Source organism: Thalia democratica, chromosome 9 (assembly GCF_965202585.1).
Source record: "Thalia democratica chromosome 9, ktThaDemo2.hap1.1, whole genome shotgun sequence".
NCBI lineage: Eukaryota > Metazoa > Chordata > Thaliacea > Salpida > Salpidae > Thalia > Thalia democratica.
Genome location: NC_139173.1, coordinates 19,466,612 through 19,490,016, shown reverse-complemented (window position 1 = coordinate 19,490,016; position 23,405 = coordinate 19,466,612). Strand labels below are relative to the sequence as shown.

The 23,405-nt window shown below is 28.3% G+C and overlaps 1 protein-coding gene across 1 annotated transcript; it reads left to right on the top strand.

The window, feature by feature from the left end:
* Positions 1-15,042: 15,042 nt before the first annotated feature.
* LOC145844884 (protocadherin-18-like) lies at positions 15,043-22,287 on the top strand. The gene is made up of 18 exons (XM_082952305.1): positions 15,043-15,148; positions 15,254-15,489; positions 15,760-15,949; positions 17,088-17,216; positions 17,486-17,852; positions 17,999-18,150; positions 18,350-18,457; positions 18,539-18,674; positions 18,741-18,918; positions 19,052-19,198; positions 19,312-19,488; positions 19,604-19,768; positions 19,982-20,233; positions 20,606-20,754; positions 20,820-20,925; positions 21,055-21,151; positions 21,432-21,557; positions 21,722-22,287. The coding sequence occupies exons 1-18, from the start codon at positions 15,043-15,045 to the stop codon at positions 22,285-22,287; spliced, it is 3,387 nt and encodes a 1,128-aa protein (XP_082808431.1).
* The last annotated feature ends 1,118 nt before the right edge of the window (positions 22,288-23,405 follow it).

The following is a 23,405-nucleotide window of genomic DNA, read 5'->3' as shown; positions in this document are numbered from 1 at the left end:
TTAGGTAAAAAAATTTCTACTATCTTAAATGTTTTTGTTTTAGCAATTTTGTCCTATAAATTACTTCAAATCAGCTAAGTATAACTCAATTCTAATTTAAACCTTTTAAACAAACTTTTATACTTTATGACGTAAATATTTTTAGCTAGACATTTCAAAGCTATTGTTTATAATCAAATTTACACTATAATATTATCATTTTGCAGCAAGATTATTCTGAGGATGGGCTAAACGAAATAAATAAATCTCTTAAAAATGAGTGACTAATGTTTAAATTTTTTAGATGTTTAATTAATAATTGAACACATAAGAAAAATGATAAAACAAAACCTTAAGCCTCATATAGACAAAATCATATAACAGTCTAACTATATGTGGTAACTCGACTGGTAAATTGTATGGAACGTGTAAAGTTCATAAAAAACACTTGTTATTAAGACCTATTGTATCAATGTTAAACACACCATCATACAAGCTAGCAAAATATCTGGATATAATAATAAAACCACATATTCCAAAATATTATTGTGCAGAAAATAGTAAAGAACTTTTAGAAAAACTCTCAAAATACGAACGTAAAGATGGCGACTACTGTATTAGCTTTGACGTAGTTTCATTATTCACTAATGTACCTTTAAATGAAATATTACCGATGATTACGAACGGAGTACCTAATAGTACCATACCAAAATCAAATATGATCAATCTTTTAAAATCTGTTACTAGAGGCTTGTTTTAATGTAATAAGAAATTATTTACATAAGTAGATGGTGTAAGTATGGGAAACCCGTTAGCTCCTACTATAGCAAATTACTTTATGGGAACATTGGAAAAAAAATCTGTTTAACACAAAAATGAAAAAAATCCAGTGCTATACATCCAATAGTGGATGAAATATTTTGTATCTTCAAAAAAGATTGATATCTCATTTGAAAATTTCCACAAATAATTAAACAAACTACATAAATCAATAAAGTTCACCTATGAGTTAGGTGGAAACGAACTTCCATTTTTGGACATTAAAATCAAACTAACAACAGAAAAAGTAATAAAAAAGGTAGAAAAAAAAAGAAATTGATAAAGATGTTATTATAAATTTTAGTGCAATAACACCAATCAAATGGAAAAGGGCTTTAATACTATGGTTTTTGAATAGAGCAAAAATTATAGCTTCTACTGATACAATCTACAAACAAGAATTCACAAACTTAAAAGAAAAGTTCATAAAAAATGGTTATCCGAAGAAATTTGTTGATGACGTAATTAAAAGATTTACTAACAAAAACAAAAAGTGCACTAATGAAAAACTAAATAGTTTAAACTTCAAATACATTTAAAAAATACCTTACATTGGAAAACCAAGTAGTGAGTATAAAAAGAAACTAGAAAAACTATTAAACAATTACTTTGAAGACTTCAAAGTTATTTTTACTACAAGTAAAGTAGGTAATTACTTCAGCAACAATAGCAAGACATCTCACGAATTGAAATCTAACGTGGTCTACGAATATAAGTGCTCTAAGAATAAAAGCATCCAATATATTGAATTTACTTCAAGACCATTAATAGAAAGAGTCAAAGAACATTTAAAAGGTAAAATAGCTGTATCTGACCACATTAGTAATTATAAAGTTTATAAAAATGAAAGTAGAACTTTTACGCCTTTTCGTGTTGCATCTTAAAAATGAAAGAATAACTGTTAACAACTTTGGTATTTTAAAAGAATGTAGAAACAAACTTAAGACCCTGATCAGCGAAGCTATTTTAATTAAACATTATAATTCAATTTTACACAAAAAATTAACCAAACTCACTATTACTCACACCCTAAGAACTTTTGATTAGTTATATATATATTTTTAACAATGTATAAATGTTTATGTAACCTGTAACTTTACTGTAGTTTATAATTTTAATATGAAACTGGTTATATCTTCTTACAGTAATCTTCCTTTATTCTACCAACATATGTTTCTGTGTGTCAACGAATCAACACACTTCAACTGGGTTCTGTAAAAAAATAATTACTGTAATGAGAGAATAGAAGCATAGAATAAAGTAGGTGTATATATGTTTTCATTAAAATAAGATATATTCTACAGATAATAGTTATTAATAGGTGAAATACTTAATGTTAAATCCGACTGTTGTAAAACTATATGATATTTGTAACTATTAAGTCTAAAATAAATAAGTAAGCTAAATTACACAACAGAACATAATATAAACAAAAAATGAGATGGCGAGCATTTTATTTTGAAAAACATTTAGCCAATGAACTGCCTAATAACAACAATATAATAAGTAATGATTGCCTAAAAAGTAGTAAACTTAACATAGTTGGTAGATTACCATTCACTACCAATAAATGTGCTCCGGTGTGCCATAAATTGTTGCCTTTTGAATCGGAATTGTTTGAATTAATTAATAGCATTAGCTTTAAACACAAATCAAACAATTTTCAAAGAAATCTACGCAATCAAATTAATTCTATAAAAAAATCAAACAGATTAATAATTTTTGCAGACAAAACAAACAATTTATATAAAATCGGACCTAAAAATTATTACAAGTTATTGAACAGTTCCATTACAAAAGATTACAAAAAATGTGATAAAAACTCCGTCGACCGAATAAACTCTTGTGCTCAAGAACTATTAATAAAAAATAATATATCTGGTAAACGTATCCGTAAGTTAGCTAATTCTAAATCGTATATTACTATAAAAGATCATAAAGATAATTTTCCAGCAACTATAAAATGTAGATTAATTAATACAAGTAAGACAGACATTGGTAAGATATCAAAAGTTATTTTAGCAAGCATTATTAATGATGTAAGAGCCGCCACCGGTTCGATCCAATGAAAAATACCGGTGAGCTGTTAAAATGGTTTTCGTCATTGGATGATAAGAGTAATAAGCGTTTTGTCAGTTTTGATATAGTTGAATTCTACCCTTCTATCACCAAACAACACCTTTTAAATTCTTTAAATTATGCTTCCACTTATTCAAAATTCGTCGATTCCGACAAAGAAATTATTATACATGCATGCGATTCCTTACTTTTTTCAGACAACAATGTTTGGAAAAAGAAAAATAACGACACTTTTTTCGATGTGCCTATGGGAAGCTTCCATGGTGCAGAGATTTGTGACCTTGTCGGACTATATATCCTCAGTAAACTGGGAAATGTTTTCAGTAACTGTGGTTTGTATAGAGACGATGGGTTAGGTGTCATAGATCTAACAAAGCCTGTCGTATACGACAGAACAAGGAAACAAGTGTTTAAGGTAATGTCAGATATAGGTTTCAAAATTACTTTAGATCTGGGTAATCAAGTGACTGATTTTTTAGATGTCACTTTAAACCTATCTGATGGTACTTTTCGCCCTTACCGAAAACCAAACTGTTTAATTAATTTTATCAATTCAAATTCCGACCACCCCCGACATATAAAGAAATCTATCCCAATAATGACCCAGAAACGCTTAAGCTCATTATCATCCAGTGAAGAAATATTTAATGAAATAAAAGTTCCATATGAAAATGTATTAAAAAAAAGTGGTTTTAAATGTAACTTAACATATATGATAACAAACAATAATACTAATAATAGTAATAATAATGATATTTTTAACGGTAATAACGATAATAAACATAAATATGACAATAATAAAAGTAATAACAGCATCATTAATAATATTAATAACGATAATGATAATAGTTTTAAAAGTAACAGTAATAATGATTATAACATTAATAATATTGTAAATAATTTTGATAGTTACAGTAACATTAATAACAATAATTGTAGTAATGATAATAACAATTACAATAATAATGATATTAATAATAACAGTATCACTAGTGAAAATTATATTAAAACGCAAAAAAGTAATAAGTCTCGTAATAGCCGTGTGTTGTGGTATAACCCACCATACTGTTCTAGTATTAACGTAAACTTGGGTAAAGAATTTTTGAAATTAGTAGATAAACATTTCCCAAATAATCATTGTTACCGTAAAATATTTAATAGAAAAACTTTAAAAATTTCTTATAGTTGTATGAATAATGTTAAGTCAATAATACAATCACATAATAATTTTGTTTTATCTAAATATAATGAGTTGACAGCACAAATTAATAATAACAATAAACCTAATACTATTAAAAATAATAGCAACTATTCAGATAACACAAACGTAATTAATATTAGTTTAGACATAAAGGATAACAATTGTAAAAATAACAAGGTTAATATAAAAAATAATGATAACATTAATCTAATTAATAAAACCAACTATAATAGGCCTATAACTAGAAGTATCAGTAAAAACCTAACTAAAAATATAAACTCAATTGTACATAAGGAATCATGCTCTAATAATAATAGTAATAATAATAATAATAATAATAATAATAATAATAATAATAATAATAATAATAATAATAATAATAATAATAATAATAATAATAATAATAATAATGATAGTGGTAATAAGAGTAATAGTAGTAACCATATTAATAATAACAATGGTAATAGTATTAATAATAACGACATAACCAATAATAGTAATAATAATAATAATAATAATAATAATAATAATAATAATAATGATAGTGGTAATAAGAGTAATAGTAGTAACCATATTAATAATAACAATGGTAATAGTATTAATAATAACGACATAACCAATAATAGTAATAATAATAGTAATATTAATAAATATGATAATAATAATAACTGTAGTAACCAGAAAAATATCAATATCTGTAATACTTATAACGATGAAGTAATTAAATGTGGTTTTAAATTCAAGAACAATGTAGGTAAAAATTGTAACTGCCGTAAATCAAATAAAATAAACTGTCCGTTACATGGTAACTGCTTAATTAAAAATGTTGTGTATAAGGTGCGTGTTAAATGTAAACTTAGTGAAGATAAAAACAAAAACAATAATAATGTTAATGATAATAATAATGATAAGGTGTATATTGGTTCGACAGGAGGTCACTTTAAAGATAGGTACACCGGACATAAGTATACTTTTAAGCATGTAAATAAAAAGAATAGTACAAGATTGTCAGATTTCGTTTGGCAGTATTTTGATAGGTATGGAACCAAACCAGAAATGAAATGGAGCATCCTCCACCACGCCAACAATAACATCAGTAGCGCGAGCAAGATCTGCCAAATATGCAACCTTGAACGAATGGCAATTTTAGCAGAAGATAGTAAACAATTACTAAATAAAAGACGTGATATTTCAAACAACTGTGCACACAACCGACGGTTCTTCTTCAAATAACACCTTGGCGCCTTCTCACCTTTCATACTTTTCATTCACCTTCCACACACACACACATTCACTTAACATATATTAATATAATTATATATCCTAAGTAACATATAGTTCTTTCATTTATTATTTATATCTATTTCACACAAGTCACTTTCTATTTTCTGAAATTTCATATATTCCCTTTACCCTCCGACTATAATTCTTCACACCTTTATATGTTAAGTTCCAAGTTTAATTGGAAGCCTGTATTCAAATCACAGATAAACCGTGCTTTTTTACCTACTACGCCCAAGAGAGCTAGTAGGTTTTTTACTGCAGGTTTATACTTAGCATATGACCACCTTGTTGTTTTACATTTTAACTTCCACATATAACACAATTTACTTATTAAATATATAAAATATCTGTATGGGATATTTAAATTAAACAGCCGACTCCTACTTTACCATTTAATTATTTTATTAATTATAAAATACTATATATATTTAATTCAGGTCATTATGATTTTATGTATGTCGCTGTAAATTAATTATCGGTCAGTACAATGTAAGCCTACTAATAATTATGTTTTTTGTGTTTTGTTTTTTCCTTAAAGTTTAATTTTTTTCCTTAAAGTTTAATTTTTTCAATTTTTCACTTTTTGAATTTCACATTTGAACTAAATCTGCTTCCTAATTCTATACAACTTTGATTCAATCATTACTAACATTCAATATATAATATACATGTTACACCGAGTTTCTGTGACTTTTATTGCCTTCAGCGTCGTTAAGTTTTATTAAATTTTATTGATTTACTGACTAATGGTTAATGTTTTATTTTTGTTCTAAATAGATTACATAAAAACAAAATTAACGTTCTTGCAATACAAATTGAATAGTTTAAATGGCCTCATTTACATTGTGACGTAATTATTAGTTGTAACGAATGTATTTTTTTCGTTAGTTAACGACAGTAAATTTTGATTTAGTTATCTTTCCTGTTAACGTAAGTTATTTGTTTATATTATGTTCTGTTGTGTAATTTAGCTTACTTATTTATTTTAGACTTAATAGTTACAAATATCATATAGTTTTACAACAGTCGGATTTAACATTAAGTATTTCACCTATTAATAACTATTATCTGTAGAATATATCTTATTTTAATGAAAACATATATACACCTACTTTATTCTATGCTTCTATTCTCTCATTACAGTAATTATTTTTTTACAGAACCCAGTTGAAGTGTGTTGATTCGTTGACACACAGAAACATATGTTGGTAGAATAAAGGAAGATTACTGTATAATTTGTTTTTATTTATATTCCAGTGAAGTTACTTTACTAGGATCTTTTGTTAGCAAACAATTAAAACTATATTTTGAACAGTTATATCTTCTTACTTAATTTTTCTAATATATTTAGTTGTTTAACACAAATTTTCAGTTATTTTGCACGGTTTTTTTATTGACAATGGCTGATGAAAAGTCGTAACGACGTCTAATAAACTATAAATTTGCAATCTTTTTTTCTTTATTATGGTATTTAAACATTCAAATATCCCCTCCTGTATTTTAAATATAGATAGATAGTTCTACTTTTACATTAAATTATACTTGTTTAAGTTTTGAATAGTTTTTTGTATGTTTATATATGTTTAAAGTTTTATAATTTTATCCACAAAATTTTATTTAATTTACTTTTATGTTGTTCTAGTTTTGTACTTTGTAAAAGTAAAATCTTTTATGACCAAGTTATAAAAAAAATTAACTCTTCTAAGTATCAGTCTTCTAAAATATTTTACATTTAGTTATCTTTTTATAAAGTGTTTATTTAAGTTTTTTAGCATGAATTATCTTTGTTGATACTTACTAGCAGAGTTTCCAGAAGGTTAGTGTTGCAAACGATTGTTTATTTTACCAGTGTGTGACATTCAATCAATTATCTGGCAACTATGCTTTAGTAGTTGCCATTGTGGGGATTTGCGTATTGCTCAAATTACTTGAACATGACACTATAAGTTTAAAAAAACAAAAAATATCAAGTGTTCAGAATTATTTAATTCTGGCAACCCTTTTTACTAATATATGCTAAAATGTTAGACTGTTTTATAAAGTTTTAAAGATAATCAACTAAATTGAATTAGTAGAAATACTTTATTTTGAATAGATTTAACTATTAAAAAGTTTAAAATAGTTTTTAAATCAAATTTAGTTTTATGTTTCTAAAAAACTTGTGATTTTTTAAAAGTTTAATTCTGAAAAAAATTATTTCAATTGAAGCTTTTATTTTCGTAATGATTGTCTTTATATATAAATTTTTTGTATGTTACATATAAAATTATAAATGTTCTTAAAACAAAACTATCTAAAAGTATGTATCGGTTTTAAGTCCGCCAGTTTTTTTTTACTTAAGTCTAAACTAAAATTTTTTATAATTTACTTTCAAATTTTAAGCTTACTATAAAAAATTACAGTTTATTAAAGACTTGTTTAATACTTTACAAGTTTATGAGTAAAACAAATTGACTTTAAGTGTTTTCAAGATTATAAGCTCACAAAATTGTGGAAACTTGTTTTTATCTGAAAGTTTGAAAAAAAAATACGAACAGGAAAAAAGGAGTTCAATCAATCATCAATATGAAGTCTAGTCCATTTGCTATTGGCATATTGTTACAATTTTTGATTAATTAGATGGAAAATTCACCATAATATAATCCCATATGTGAGAGTGAATTAACAAAATAAAGATTTTACTTTTCTAATGCAAAACTAAATTGACTTCATACATATAAGACCTAATCAATGATATAATAGTTTAATTAATATGCCTTTATTTTGTTACCTAAGTATATTCGGAAAACAAATTAATACTTAATTTTGTTGACTAAATAAAATTAGAAAAACATTTATAGAAAAATGCATACTTAAAAACTGTTATTAAAGTTACCGAGATCGAATTTAAAAAATAGTGCACATAGTAAGTATCACTAAACTGTTTTGTATCATAAAACATTTTTCACTAACTGCTATACTTAACAAAACATATATGTTTCAAAAAAGTTTTCTTTTCTACTCAACTCCATTTAGTATAAACTTCTTAACTTTTTTTTTCTAAGAGATATAATATTTGTCGGTTAATATTTGAAGTTTTTAAATTTGAATTTATTTTAAAGCAAATTTGTTTGTAATTAATAACACGTTCATAGAACTAAAACAATTTTATAAAGTTTATAACATGTTATTTACAGTTAGCAAACTAAAAAGATGTTATAAATCTACTGCTATACTTATTCAATATTCTAAATAAGATTTAAAAACGTCAGTAGTAACTTTTGTTCTTAAGATAAATGTAAATTAAGTTACAATAAGTTAAAACAAAGTTTGTACAATCAAGTAGTATTATCGTAATACTTTCACTAAAAAACTTTAAACTTGATAGCTAGTAAAACACTTAAGAAATTACTACTATTTTGGCAAAATTATTTATTGACTCAAATCTTAATTTATAGATACAATAGGTTATATACTTGTTAGGAAAATTAAATATCGAAACAAGTTAAACTAAAAAAATCGAAGAAGGTCTAAATAAGATGATGGTAATAAATGTATTAAATAATTTTGTTTATACAATTTAAACATCTATCTTTCTCAGAATGAAATTAACTATAATATTCAGAAAATTACTAAATAAGTATTCGAAGACTGAAAGTAAAAAAAAAGTTAATATAAGATATATACATTTAGCTTTTTGTTCAGTTACGGCATTCTAAATTTGAGAGTAGTTGAATTTTAAAAGTAAATATCTAAAGTTTGTATTTAGTTAAGTAAAAAAAACTTTGACTGATTATATGCTACAAAGTAATTTTTTACCAAGAAATGATTATAAACAATTTATGGAAAAATAGATTGGGCTAATGTTTTAGGTTTTTAAACATAAGTTCAGCTAAGTATATTTAGAACTGTTATGATTTTTTTTTTACTTCAAAAAGGTTATGTATGTATTTTAAACTTATTTAACTTAAAAAGTTAATAGATCTAGGGACCACAAAATTCTGTAATACAGCGAACATACTTTTTATTTTAGTTTTCTAACTATAAAGTCAGTTCTTAATGTGTTGAAAATATTTAAATATTTAAAGTTTATTTATTAAACTTTACAATTAATGCAATAAAAAAATTCTTGAAACAGCTTACAAATGTTTTTTTTTTTACATTTAATTAATGTTCTCCACATACGCTAGATCTTTTAACTACATTTATAAGCGTAAGTTTCAGTTTTGTTTTCGATTACAAACAAAGTATTTACTAAAAAAAAACAAAATAAATTTCACGTTTTGTAATATACTTTTATTTTAATTAGTAAACTTCAGACTAAAAAAGTTAGATATGGAGTTTACACTAGGCTAGAGATTAAAAATATAATGTTTTGCTTTGAATTAAGTTTATTATAAATTAAAACAGTTTATTTTTCAACAATAGAGAACGTCTTATTTAAAGTTTATTTTCAGATAAAATTTAAAGCTGTCTAGTATGGATGAAATATTTACCGTAGAATATTTTTTATAATTTATTTAACTTTTTTCATGATTGATTATAAATTTGTACATATGCTTAGTCTGTAGAGGCGGACAAGTCAATTAACCCTTTATACCAAGTAAATAGTTATACATGTAACCTAAATTTATTCGTAGACAGTAAAAAGTTTAATCAATTATGATAATTCATAAGAGAAATAAAGTCTGGAGTGCATATTCTGTATAGTTTTTGATAGCAAGCTAAAAATGAACGATTTCTAAAGAAAAAAATAAATTTACAAGTTTATTAATTTTCCAGATAAAATTTTGTAAAAACGCATGAAAGTTGACTCTTAAAAACTTTTTATGTTTCTGTAGTCATGTAACAACTAGAAAACTAAATTTCATCTAAACTTACTTTATTTTATTGTAAAAAAAAACTATTTTTTGCTTTTGTAAAAATTTTATTTACTTTTATTTTCCTCCTAAAAGATTACAACAGGCTGTAGCTGCAAATAACTCACGTCATTAATCGCCTGCTGTTGATGTGTTTATCAATTAGATGAAGTAATGACTCCCTAGTAATTTCAAAGTGTTTAACTCATTGATTTGATGACGATTTTCAACTCTGTGTACGTAGAGTGTTGATAGCGAGTTAATTTCTTTGCGTTTTTTCACAGAAGAAAACAACTCGAACTCCTTCAGGTTTTTATTGAAATTGAAAGATTTTATCGAATTGTGCTAAATTGTTTAATCACATGTGAAAATTGTGTTAGATGACGCAGTGGGTTCGAATGTGCATTGTTATTACGAATGTCAGTTCGAAAAGTACTTAAAGTTGTTTTAGTCCAACTGGAAATCAAGCATCTAAAAAAGTTGGCTTCTGATTTTGCAATTTTCAGCAATTTAATTTTTTTTTATACGTTTGCATTGTGTTTTGTAAAGCATTTATTTTTACTTCTATAAGATGCGTTTTTTGAAACTGTAAGCTGAAAAGGAAATAACAATTTATATGTAGCTTAGTTAGCTTGAAATTTCTTGAAAACTGGCATTTGTTTTATAATAAAAAATATGGTAGCTATTAAGATATATAAAGATTTCTGTTTTTCAAAAAAAGAATTACATTTAGTTCAGAAAATTCAACTACAGTTGTTACGTTTGTTTAACTACCTTGTTACAAAAAATATGTTACAAAAAAAAAGATTTGATATGTTACAAAAAAGTATTTGTTTTTTAAATGCTTTATGTTTTTTTAAGACAAACTTTAACAAGTTATTTTTTTAATTTAAGCAACTGTATTTTTGTTTCAAAAAAAAAAAAGTTTTATTTTCTCTTAAAAATTGTTATTAAAAAGTGGAAAGTTTTAAAATCGATATAGTTTTAATTACAAGGTAAACTACTTAAGGTTACTCGTGTTTGTGTTGTTTTCTTGTTGTTTTTAATAGCGCTCAATTAATTGTGTTTGACAGCAATTTAGTCAAAATGAAAACACGTGAAAGTATTTAAATATGCCACTGAAAAAAAACAAGCAACAATGTTTTTACTAGAAGTCATTTAAATATATAAAAGCTTAGAATATGAGTTAATAATATAATTACACTATTAAATAGCTTTTAAGCACTGCATAATATACCTATTTATAACTATTTGATTTTTTTTTAGTTTTCAAAGCTGGTTTGTTAGTTTAAAAATTACCCAAAGCTCGGTTTTACATTTGTGAAACGTTTTTGTACCTAGATCATAAAGCAGTTAGTTACTATTATTTATAAAAATTAAACAAACAAGCGGACAGTTGTTAAATATTTTATGAAGTAGTTACTTATTTTACAGTTTAATACATGCATAAAAAACACTACAAACTAATTTTTTTTCAGCGAAATAATTCTTATAATATTTGAGAGATTACAAACTTTCTTTTTTAAGCTTCTCTTTTTTTGCACTTATTTTCAGGAAAATTCATTTAAACTCATAGATGAGCTCTTGTTGTCAAGCAAGTCGGTTTAGCTTCTGAAAAGTAGAATCAGCTGTAAAAAATAAATACTATATCGTTTGTTCAAAAACAAAACATTTATTTAGTTAATAGCTAGACTTAAGTTTTTATATCTAGGTATAATATTTTCCAAGTCTACTTATTAAAATAGTTCACGAATTTTTTTATATTGAAAAGAAAGCACCACAGAGATTTAAGTTTATTAGCACTCGTTTCAGAATAAAATCATTCATTAATCAGTATACTACTTCCGTTCCAAAAAGTTATGATTTAAACTTCTTAAACACAAACTTTTTTTGTCCTTGACAAAAGTTTGTTTTACATCTCTTAATAATAAATTTCGTGCTTCTTTGTTTGCTCATAAATTTTATGCGCCAAAATGGTTTTCTTTAAATGTAATAAAGTTTACAGTGCACTGAGACAAGACTTACAAGTGATACGCGGAAATTTACGACTGGCAAACAAGTCACTGCTGGCCGTTATTTCTTCAAATAAACTTTTATTACTTTTTTAATAAATTTCGTTCAAAGCTGCTAGATATTAGCTGAAAGATTTTTTAATGCTACCGAATGTTGGTAGCTTGATGAGAAAATTTTGTTTATTTCTTTGTATATGAATTAAAGAAAGTAGCGAACATACTAAGTAAAGATCACTCATTTAATATATGTTTTGTAAACTATGTTAAACTTATACGATACTTCTGTAGTTTGTTTAAAGAATCGTTAAACCTTTAAATTCTTTTTTTTCGTAAAAACTGTTTTACTAGCTTAGGACCGTTTTGCTAGACTACAAAGCTATTCAAATAGATAGCTTGTAGTAAATAATTATTTTTATTAACAAAATACTTTAAGCTTTTCGGTTTTTTAATCAGCCGTTTTATTTAAACTAATTGTAAACAAAATATTAAGCAGCAATTTAGCATATTTAAAATAGAGTTAGTTGTTCGGATAGCAGTAAGTTGACCTTAGGTTAACATTTGGCTTAATGAACACGATTGTTTTACTTACAGCTACGAATTATAGCAATTTAAAGCTCTGTAGCTTATTAAAAAGTATTTTAGATATATTGATTTAATTTTGTAAAAAAAATATACTTTTAAGTTTTTCAATGTTCATGGCTATAAGCTAAAGTTCATGATCAATTTTAAAAGTATAATATTTTAAATTTAACGACAAAAAATCTAAAAACTAATTTCAGCTTGTTAAAGTGAATTCACTAAGTGACATTAAGTTTATTTAGGTTGATAATTTTAGGCATGTGTAGTTTTCAAACAAGTAATAAAGTTTTATTATCGACACTTTATATTATGAACTAATCAAAAATTTGTATTAACTCATAAAAATGTTTGACTCATTGAACGATTCCTATTTTAATATTACTATTCTTTTTAGTAATTGTGTTTTATTTTACAGATACCTATTTTATATATTTACAACAATAGCAGAATCAATTAACGTACAGCAATAAAGGTGAGTGTTTTTTAATTTGTTATTATTACTTTAAACTTATTCAGCAAACAAGTGTTAACAGTGACAGTGGTAAAAAAAAAAGCGATCACACATCTCGGCTTTTAATTACCGATAAAATCGCTTTGCTCTAACGCAAACAAATCATCAAACGTAAACCCCATGTACTACACAAGTAGCAGATGACGGTCAATTGTGCTGCCCAGATTGTTTGCTGAGCAGCATGGCGTCCATCTAGCAGCCGGTAGAACAGCGCATTCAACACAACAGTGATGCAGATGCCATACCGATACATTGTTGCATATGCCAGCCACACATCGCTCACTGATTGTCGTCTCTTTTTCGCTTTTTGTTTCGAGTTTATTTTTTGCGTTTAATTGGCCTGAGGTTCGAGTCGCGATTGACTGTTTGGAAGTTCACTGTTGTGGGTGTCAGCTTTGCGTTTACACTTTGTTGCATTTTGTTGGTAGCTATTTTTTATTTTAAAGTGTACGAGTGTTGAGAATAAACGGGTTGTTTATATGAAACGTGTTTGTTTGTAATGTGGACATTTTTAAGTTAAATTTTGTTGAAACCAAGTACTGGATCTAATAACCTTAGTTCTTTTATTTTTTGAAATTATTAGGTTATTAATAAGTTTCCTTTTTATATAGTTAGCTTCAAACCCAATATGCGTTTTAAAGGAACAGAAAACGTTTTTTTTTTTGGCAAAAAAGCAAACTTTTTTTCAAATTAACTAAGAACATACTGCATTACCAAAACAAAAGCTTAACTTTTCCCAAAAATCCGAACTAGTCTTGTTAGCAGCATGTTTAAAGATAACAAAATGTTCTTTGCACTTACATTACACAGCATTCATGCGCATTAGAAAACATAGTTTAATGCATTCATTTCTTTTAGCGAACTGCAGATAAAATCATCCCAATGCGTTATTTCAATGGTGTGAGCTTTAGAATTTTAAAAATTACAAACAAAAGTAAAAAATACTTATTTGTGAGTCGCAGACTTATTTCAGTTGGAAGTTTTAAACAGTTTAAAAGGAGCTTACCTACGAACTCGAAAATAGCTGTAGATAAGCTTCTTATAAAAAATGTTAAATAATTTATTGCTACACAGCTATACAGTGCAGAGTTCAAAACTTTTGTTTACAAGACAGAAGGAAGACAAGTAGTTTGAGAAAGCTCACAGTCATAAAAACTTTTACTCTGGTAACAAATGGTGAGCACAACAGTTAAATTTTCGGATTACGTTGTAACCAGCTCGCTTAAATATTCATGAACTCAGTTGATAAGCGCGGAAAGTTGTTATCAATAAATTATCACCATTTTATAAAAAGTAGATTGCAGCTGAAACATATGAAATACAAAAAAAATAATAATGTTACAACGTTCTGAAGTATTATATATAGTTCTAATAAAGTATTTTGGTTATAAAGTTGACGTGTTAAATTAAACTTTTACATGTTTTGATAAGTATTTATTTTAAAGTATAAACATCTGTGTTTTAAAAATAAATACAAACTTAATTGCTACAAAAATGTTTTTCGTTAAAAATTACTTTAAAAACAAAATTTTGGTTTTCTAGAAACTATTGAAAAGCAATATACAACATACACTGCATATTTTTTGAGGCTAAAACAGAATTCGTTGAAAATCGTCTACAATAAACAATAATATAAAATTAGAATTTTTAGCGTTTAACACATAAAAGTTAAAAACTACAAGCTGTTTAAGCAAGAACAAATATATTGTTTTATTTAACCGAATTTTTGAACAGGTAATAATGAAACGAGTTTTAATATCTCTGACCGTTTTATTAGTTGGATTATGCGTGCACACAAAATCCACACTGGCGCCTAATGCAGTCATTGAAGAAAATCTCCCTGCAGGTAAGTATTAGACTTTTAGAAAACTTTACAAACTTTATTCATGTTTATAACTCTTACATTTGCACATATAAACAAGATTTCAAGCTAAAAATTTACGTTTTGTAGGAACTTTGGTGGCTAAAAGACCTCAGTATTGGTCTGATAACGACCTTTCCAAAACATGCTCCGGCAGTTGCCTGTTTTCCATAAAGAAAGCTTACGTGCAAACGCAAAATGGGAACCAGCTGGCAGTCCGGAACGCTTTCAGGGTCGACAGAAATACTGGGGTAGTGACGACCTCGAGGGTTATTGATAGGGAGGCCGAATGCTTGACAACTTGTCCGTGCATCGTAAACATTCTGGTAATTTTACAAACTGTATGTTGGTATTAAAAAGTTTTAAGTTTGCAAAAGTAACAGTTATTTTTAATAGCGTTTTTACAATTTTGACTAGCTTACTTTTTGTTTTCGAGTTAGAAATGTATTTAAAACCAAAATAAAATAAAATGTATCTTTTATAGAAACTTCAATTTTGTTTTTAACGTATAACGATTTTTTTATAAACAAACTACTTCATATGTGTTTTTTTATTCACAAAATGATAAAACTGACAAAAAATTTTTAAAACACCAGATTGGCGTTTCGAAGCGCAAGGACAAAGAGAACTTGGAAAACGCTCGGATGCTGACGGTGAGAATCGACGACATCAACGACAACTCCCCGGTGTTTCCGTCCAACTTGGAGCCGGTGTCCGTTGGAGAAGAAAGCAGTGTGGGTACCGTGGTCTCAATCAGCCAGTATATTGCCTTCGATAACGACTGTGGTGAGTTGAGTTTGCATCTTGTAAAAATTGTATTGGAGCTGTTGTGATTTTTTAGACCACTGGTACAATTGTTTTTTTTAGGGGAAAAAAAAAGTATAAAATGCGCAAATAAGTAACGTAGTTATTTGATTTGAAAACAGTAATTACATGACAAAAATCAAGTATAATCGATATAATAAAAAACAGTAAGGAGTCGTTAAGAGTGCTTTCAACTATCATAGAAACTTAATGCTTAATATTTATTTTTTAAAGTTTTCAATCAATAATGGTAGGTTGAAAACAATTTGAGCTATTAAATAAACTTTAGTAATTTTAGTCTGAAGAGCGTTTTTTTTTTCTGAGAAATGTTGCGTTTTGACACTTCAAGCCCATGTAAAAGGGTGTGTAATTAATTATTTTCAAAATGCTTTTATATTTAAAAGTTTTATTTTATAACACTTTTATTCGTAATTTAGTTTAGTTTAGGTAGCTTTAAACTGCAAACTACTTTAACAACATTTAGAACAAATTGCTTAGTAAAACTTGTTATACAACTTTATTCAAATAAAATTCTACACAAATAAGTATTTAATTAAATATTTTCACACAATTCAAAACTTTTTTATTTCGTGAAGTAGACGTATAAAAGTTCGACCGAAAGCGTTAAAGAATGCTATAAACCTTGTATAAGTAAATTAAAGTTTTTTTTCCATAAATGTGAAAAATATTTTTATGTTTTTATTTATAATTTTTTATTTTTTGCACGCAGTAAAATTGTTTTATTTGTTGACAGATATTAAAAAAATTACGCACTAGAGCCAAACTTTCACATTTCGAAAACAACATTATTAAGAAAACAGTTTAATTTGTTAAAAGGTTTCCTTCAATTTCTAAGAACTACAGTTGTTGACTTGCTAATTAAAAAAGGTATTGACCTTATTTGAACTCTTTCAGTAACATATTATTAAAATAGACTCAAGTTTATACAGTAATTAAACAAACTAAACTACTTATATTGTAAAATTAAGCAGTTACAAAAAAAATTACTAATTAAACTCAATGCATCAAGTTTATTTGAAAAGCCTTCAAAAACAGGATACTGGCAGACTTTGACCGTGATGATTAAAACAAAGTTTTATTTGATTTCTCTTTTATTTAGGTGACAACAAGGTGCTGTCTTATAAGCTGGAAGAAAACGATTATTTTGAGCTTGATGAGCTTTCAACGTCGCCAGAGTTTATGCTCGCATCTAGAAATTCTTTGGACTTGAGAATAAAGAAAAAACTCGGTGTGTTTTACGATAGATTTTAGAATTTACAAACAAAAAAACTAGAACAGATCAAAATCTTTTTAAAAAACTAATATGTTACTACTTTTTATGTGCTTTATCATCTTTTAGTAACTTAAGAATGTTTTTTTTTTGTATAAAAAAAACTCAAAGTACAAAAACACTTCACTAAAAGTATACTATATAACAAAAATATTTTTTTAACTTTTGTTGAACACACAGACTCATAAAAATAAGCATTTTCCAAATTAAAACAAACCTCATAACAGACCACGAGCGAAAGGCGATGCACCAGATCGCACTGACCGTCACCGACGCGGGAAACCCTAAACTGTCATCGGCCACTTTCGTCCACGTGCACGTGGCTGACTTTAACGACAACGCGCCAATTTTCGACAACCAGCACTACGTGGTGTCGGTGCGCGAGGACAAGGCGCCGGGGACGGTCATCAGCGAGGTGCTGGCCACCGACGACGACCGGAGCGACAGGAACGGGGTGGTCCGGTACCGCGTGGTGGAGCAGCAGGACCCGAGTCCGCACCGGCACAAGTCCAGCTACCCCGAGCTGATCAGGATCAACGAGAAGAATGGGAAGCTGGTGTTGAACCAGAAGCTCTACTGGCAGCTGCATAACGGGTGAGTGACGATTTACTTTCGCTGAGAGTATTTTAGTAAAGTTTTAGAAAATAAGAAGTTTGTATTAGTTATTAGAGTTTAGCTGTTCATTAGTATTAATTTAAAAGACTCTAATTTTTGTTGATGTGAATAAATTTTCTACGCAGAATCAGCTTTATAATTGAAGCTAGCGACCAAGGGTTGGAAAGAAAAAAAGCGACAACTACAGTTACGCTTAACATTGAAGACTTGAACGATAACAACCCTGAACTTAACTTCCAATCTTTTGTCACAGAAGATGAATTCGACCCCAGCATTGGTTAGTGGGTTTTAATTTAATAAGTTGATTAAATTTTAGTATCAGTTGAAACAGTTTATTTAATTTAAAAAAATAAAAAATTAATCAAAGTTAGAAGAATTTAAAACAAAAAATAGATTCTCATTAGAGGCTATTTAAAGCTGTGTAAGTATGTAATTTTTAGTAAACTAAAGGATTGAAATTAATCTAATCATAAAAGGTTACATTTCTGAGGATTCATCTATTGGATTTATGGTTGCTTATGTAACAACAAGTGATCTTGACTTCGGACAGAACGCCGAAACTGAAATAACAATAGAAGAAATAGGTAAGTTCCCAACTTAAAAATAATCTTTTTTTTGTTAGAGTCTATGGTATGACGTTTCAAACACATTAACACATTTTACAGGCTCTGAGGGGGAGACTCCGTTCTTCGAATACAACAAAGGTTCGAATGTTATAGAGTTAAAAAGAAAGCTTGATCGTGAAGAAAAAAACGAATTTAAATTGGCAATTTCTGCTTGCGACAAAGGTAGACCAAGAAGGTATGTTACATATTCTTCACAATATTTTTAAAAACTAAAGTTGTCTTATGACTGTTATTTTTTCAGATGTGATTTGAAAACTTTCACTTTGCAAGTGTTAGACGTTAACGAATTTGCGCCAGCTTTTCTGCGATCGCATTACTCGATCACGATAAGAGAAGACACTTCGGTCGGTTATCACTTGCTCTCCATCCAGGCCGACGACTACGACTCGCGCAACCATCCTGTGTTGTGGGAAAACAAAGTAAGAACAGTTGTTATGCACTAACAACATTGTTACGTAGTAAAGTAAAAATAAGAAGCTAAGATTAGATTGAATCAGTATCTTTTTTTATTTTGCGTTTATGTGTTGAAAAAAAGTTGTATTAATTTAAAAGGATAGCGGAATAATTGAGCAATCTCCCAACGGCAAAGTCACGTACAGCATTGACAACCTTTCTGCTGAATACTTTTCCATTGACCCTAATGCCGGAGTGATAAAACTAGTGAAAATGCTAGATTACGAACGCAAAAAAGAATGGAAGGTTAATTACGTTTAGTTGAATATTTTCTATTTAGATAAACGACGATTACAACTTTGAATTGAATATGAAATAAAAAAATGAACGTTAAATAGAAATTGAAATATTTTTGGCAGATCAATGTAACTGCCACAGACGGAGGCAGGCCTGAACCTTTATCGTCATCTGTCACTGTGACCGTGACGCTGAAAGATATAAACGACAACAAACCAGTTTTTACGAGTCCGTCTGAAAACAACATCACGGCTTACGCTTCTATAGAAAACCCAGATGATGTTATTTACCAAATAAAAGTGCGTAGTCGGAGTAATGTTTAAAATTTGTTTGGAGGTTTTGCTTAAACCGTTATTTTGTTTGATAATTAAAATATACTTTATGATAAAATTTTTATGCTGTTTTTATTTTTAGACTATTGACCACGATGATGAGGATTCAACGATTGTCGATTTGATTTCCGTCGACGGAGAAACAACTCTCTTATCGTCATTTCACATTAACTCAAACTATGAACTGAGACTAAGCGGTAACTTGGAAAAAGCACAGTTGAAAGGGTTTCATAAACTTCTGTTGAGAGTGAGTTGTTTTTAATATTCTGTGTATAATTAGTGCTACATCTTTAACTATAATACTTTTTGGCATTTTATTTGTAATTCACTAGCAATTTTACACTTTAAGAATAAAAACCCGCCTACAAATTTTCTCGGAAAATTACTTTTAGAAAACTTAGCTCCAACCGTCAAATAAGTTTTTTTTTATAAACTAAACTTAAAACTTTTTTTTTTCAAGGCTACCGATGCTTCAGACTCCACGCTTTTCAGCGACAGAATTTTAAACGTTGAAGTTTGGAGCGAAGCGTTGCCGACCAAGTACAAGTACGACCAGGCAGGTGCGGATTACGCTGGTGAGGGTGACACTGGTGGCAGTTTGGCTGGTTTCGGCAAAACTTCAATGTGGAACATGATGATCATCACCATCGCCCTGGCCGTTTTGTTCATATTTCTGCTGTTTTCCTGCATCATTTTGAAAAGAAACAGAAAAGTTAGTTGCATTACAAAAAGTTTTTGGTTTTTTTAAAACTACACTACAAAATTTTATAGCTAGAAGTAACTTGTGAAATAAAATAACTTTTTAAACTTCTAGCTCCGTGGTTTTTTAACATGTTAAAAATTAAAAGGTAGCTTTTATAGTTGTTGAGTTTACATAGATACAAGCATGAGTTATAAATTCATAGTTATTTTTTCAAGTTTTTGAAGTTATAAAGATCGTTTACAACTAAGTGTAAAATTTTACGAGTTGTTAACAAATAAAGTTCACTTCTAATAGCTAAATTTTTATAGCAAACTTTTATTTGATTTGAAATATTGCATAAACTTGTACTTTTACAAATATATAAGAATACCTTTTTTACAGAAAACAACTCACGCGTACAACTGCCGCGACGAAGAATCAAAGAAAGCTCTAAAAAACAAGGAAGACAAAAACCAAAGCACAAAACAAATTCGGCCTGAGAGTATTGACTTTTCAGTATCTGTCAACGAAAAAAAGTTTGATGAGTCACCGTAAGTAGCATTATTTTTTAAATACAAATTTGTGAAAGTTTTGTTATACACACAAAATTTTTCAGGCGAAACCAACCTAGTGAAAGCGACAACTTGAGAATGACTAAGTCCTTGTTAAAGTACTCCTGTTACGATGAGGTTTCTGAAAAAAAATTGAAAAACGACGAAGCAGTGAGTTTAATTCTTTCTATTTTATATTACGGCTAAAAAAAAAAAAGATACAAATTGCACAAGGGTTCAAAATAATACTTTTACCATTTTAGACTTTACACTTAACTTATTTGTACGTTAAAAATTCAGACATCAAAACGACTAACACCCTCGTCAACTGCCGATAAGGATAGCGGGAACGGAGAAAGTCTTCAAGATGCACACAATTACGAATTCTTTAACAACGGTTAATTGAAAATCTTTTATTTAAAATAGTCATCATATAAGGTGATAAAATTTAATTATCTTTGCTTCTAAATATCTTTCACATAAATACAAAGACTTAAGCTAAAGATCTTTCGGTTTGCTTAACCTTTTTTAAACTTAAATCAGTAGATCACTTAAATTTAAGTTAAATCCTATTCGACTCTAATATTCTACTTAAAACACTAAATTTTAGCTTATACAGTTTTTAATAAAAAAAGAAAAGATATATACACTATAAAGTTTTATCGATACAAAAACAGACATGCTGTACAACCACACGTCTTCACTTACAAGAAACAATCGTCAGTTGACAATGAATCAGTGCACTCCTGATTGCGTGGTTTACGGGCACAGCGACGACTGTTGGAACCCAAACGGTCTTGAAGGTAAAAATGTTATTTCATCATCGTTAGTTATATTTAGAAAGTCTAGTTGTACTTAAAAAAGTACACGACGTCCTTGAGTGTTGCTTTTATATTTTTAAAATGTATTCTAATAAAAGTTGAAAATTTTGCAGAAATCCAAAACTAAAAACCTACTTTTTCTGCAGCTGGAAAACACACATTGCCTTCGGAATTACCGATGAACAGCTTTTACGCCCCGAAACCTTTCCTGAAGACTCAGAAGCCGTGCGATTACGCGAACCCCGCGCTCGAAACCATCCAGGAGATCAACTCAACTTACACGCCTCGCTCCAGCCTCCCCTCGATCCCCTCAATGAAAATTACCCACCACCCCCTTTCGCTGGACCCAAGAAACCGCAGCAGGAACTACTACTTCGCGCCCCTCCCCGCCGCTCATCACCCCTACGACAGCGACGTCACCGCCTCGCCCCCTCCTTCCAACCCGTCGATCGGTGAGTACTCGTCGTCAGGGCAGTCGATGACGTCATCATCGTGCACCTCGAGAAAAACTCCCCCCGAAAAGTACATGTCGCTGTCCAAGGTGGTTCAGGGAGACTACAGGAGCCTTCCGATGGGAACCAGCATGCCCGGTAGCGGTCACGGAAACTTCCTGAGAGAGTTTGAAGACGCGGAGCTGGTCGGCTCTTTCAAAGGAATGAGGGAGGCTAAAAAGCTGGTGACCGACGTCGACCGCCTCCTGCAAAACACTTGAAAAATTTGAAATTATTGACGTCGTAAACACGACTGGTGTGAGTTGCGGAGTTGAAAAAGAAAAGTAGAAACATGACAACGTTAAAACAAGTAGAAAACTTAAAGGATGCAAATCTTGTATTGAAAACTTTTACGTAATAAACGTGTTGTTTAAACTAATTTTATATAAATCAGCTGACTTTTACAGCTTCAGAAGATTTTCACTAAGATTAATATACAATGAAAAACGTTTTCATGTATATTTTACTTTACTAATTTTTAACTATATTTGTACAACCGTTTTATTTTTGGTCGTGAGTTTTTCGTGCTTGACAAAAACTTGTAATATGTTTTTATTTTTCAATCATGAGTTTGTATTATTTATAATAAATTATGTGCTATGAAAACTGAAAAATGTATCGAAAATTAATCGACGTTTTTAAAAAAATTATTAAACAATACTACAACAATAATTTATTGCAAGTAAAACTGTATAAACATATTCAACAAATTGTAGATAAACACAACAACTTAAAGTTTTGTTAAACTAAACTTAAGCTAAATGAAGTATAATGTTAAAAAACAAGTATGATAACTTTAAAGTTATTTCGGTTATAAAAAGTAGCTATAAATTGTTTTAGCTAAAAATTGAGTTTTATAAAAAAAAAATTGTAAAAAAGTAATACGTACAAATTTTATTTTTAAACTTTTAATAAATAGTAATAGAAAAAACTAATAAAATTTTTAAGTAATTTTTACATACAGTAACCTCTCGCTTATTTACGCACATTGTGTCCACAGAAAAAGCGCGTAAAGATACGAGAGATCGTAAAGATACGAGAGGTACCAAATATACTTACTATAATGGCTGTTTTATGATATTGCTTCTAGTTAAAACAAACTGGGGACTTTCCCACTTTTAACAATTTGTTTACTTTATTTATAAATATAAAAACAATAGATAAAACTATACATATATTAAAAAAAAGATTTAAATTTATATAAAACAATATTACTTGTAGAAAAATTTTACTTATTTTAATAATAAATAGATTTTATCTTTGTCTTTATTTATATGTGACTTAAGTTGATACTTAACATTTATATTCTATTCTACTTAGCAAATTCAATTTAAAATTA

Excerpts from the sequence above, each read along its gene's own strand:
- LOC145844884 (XM_082952305.1), top strand. The coding sequence starts at position 15,043 with ATGAAACGAGTTTTAATATCTCTGACCGTTTTATTAGTTGGATTATGC. Across the intron at positions 15,149-15,253 it reads TGAAGAAAATCTCCCTGCAG|GAACTTTGGTGGCTAAAAGA; the intron begins GTAAGTATTAGA and ends TACGTTTTGTAG. Across the intron at positions 20,755-20,819 it reads AAAAAGTTTGATGAGTCACC|GCGAAACCAACCTAGTGAAA; the intron begins GTAAGTAGCATT and ends AAAATTTTTCAG.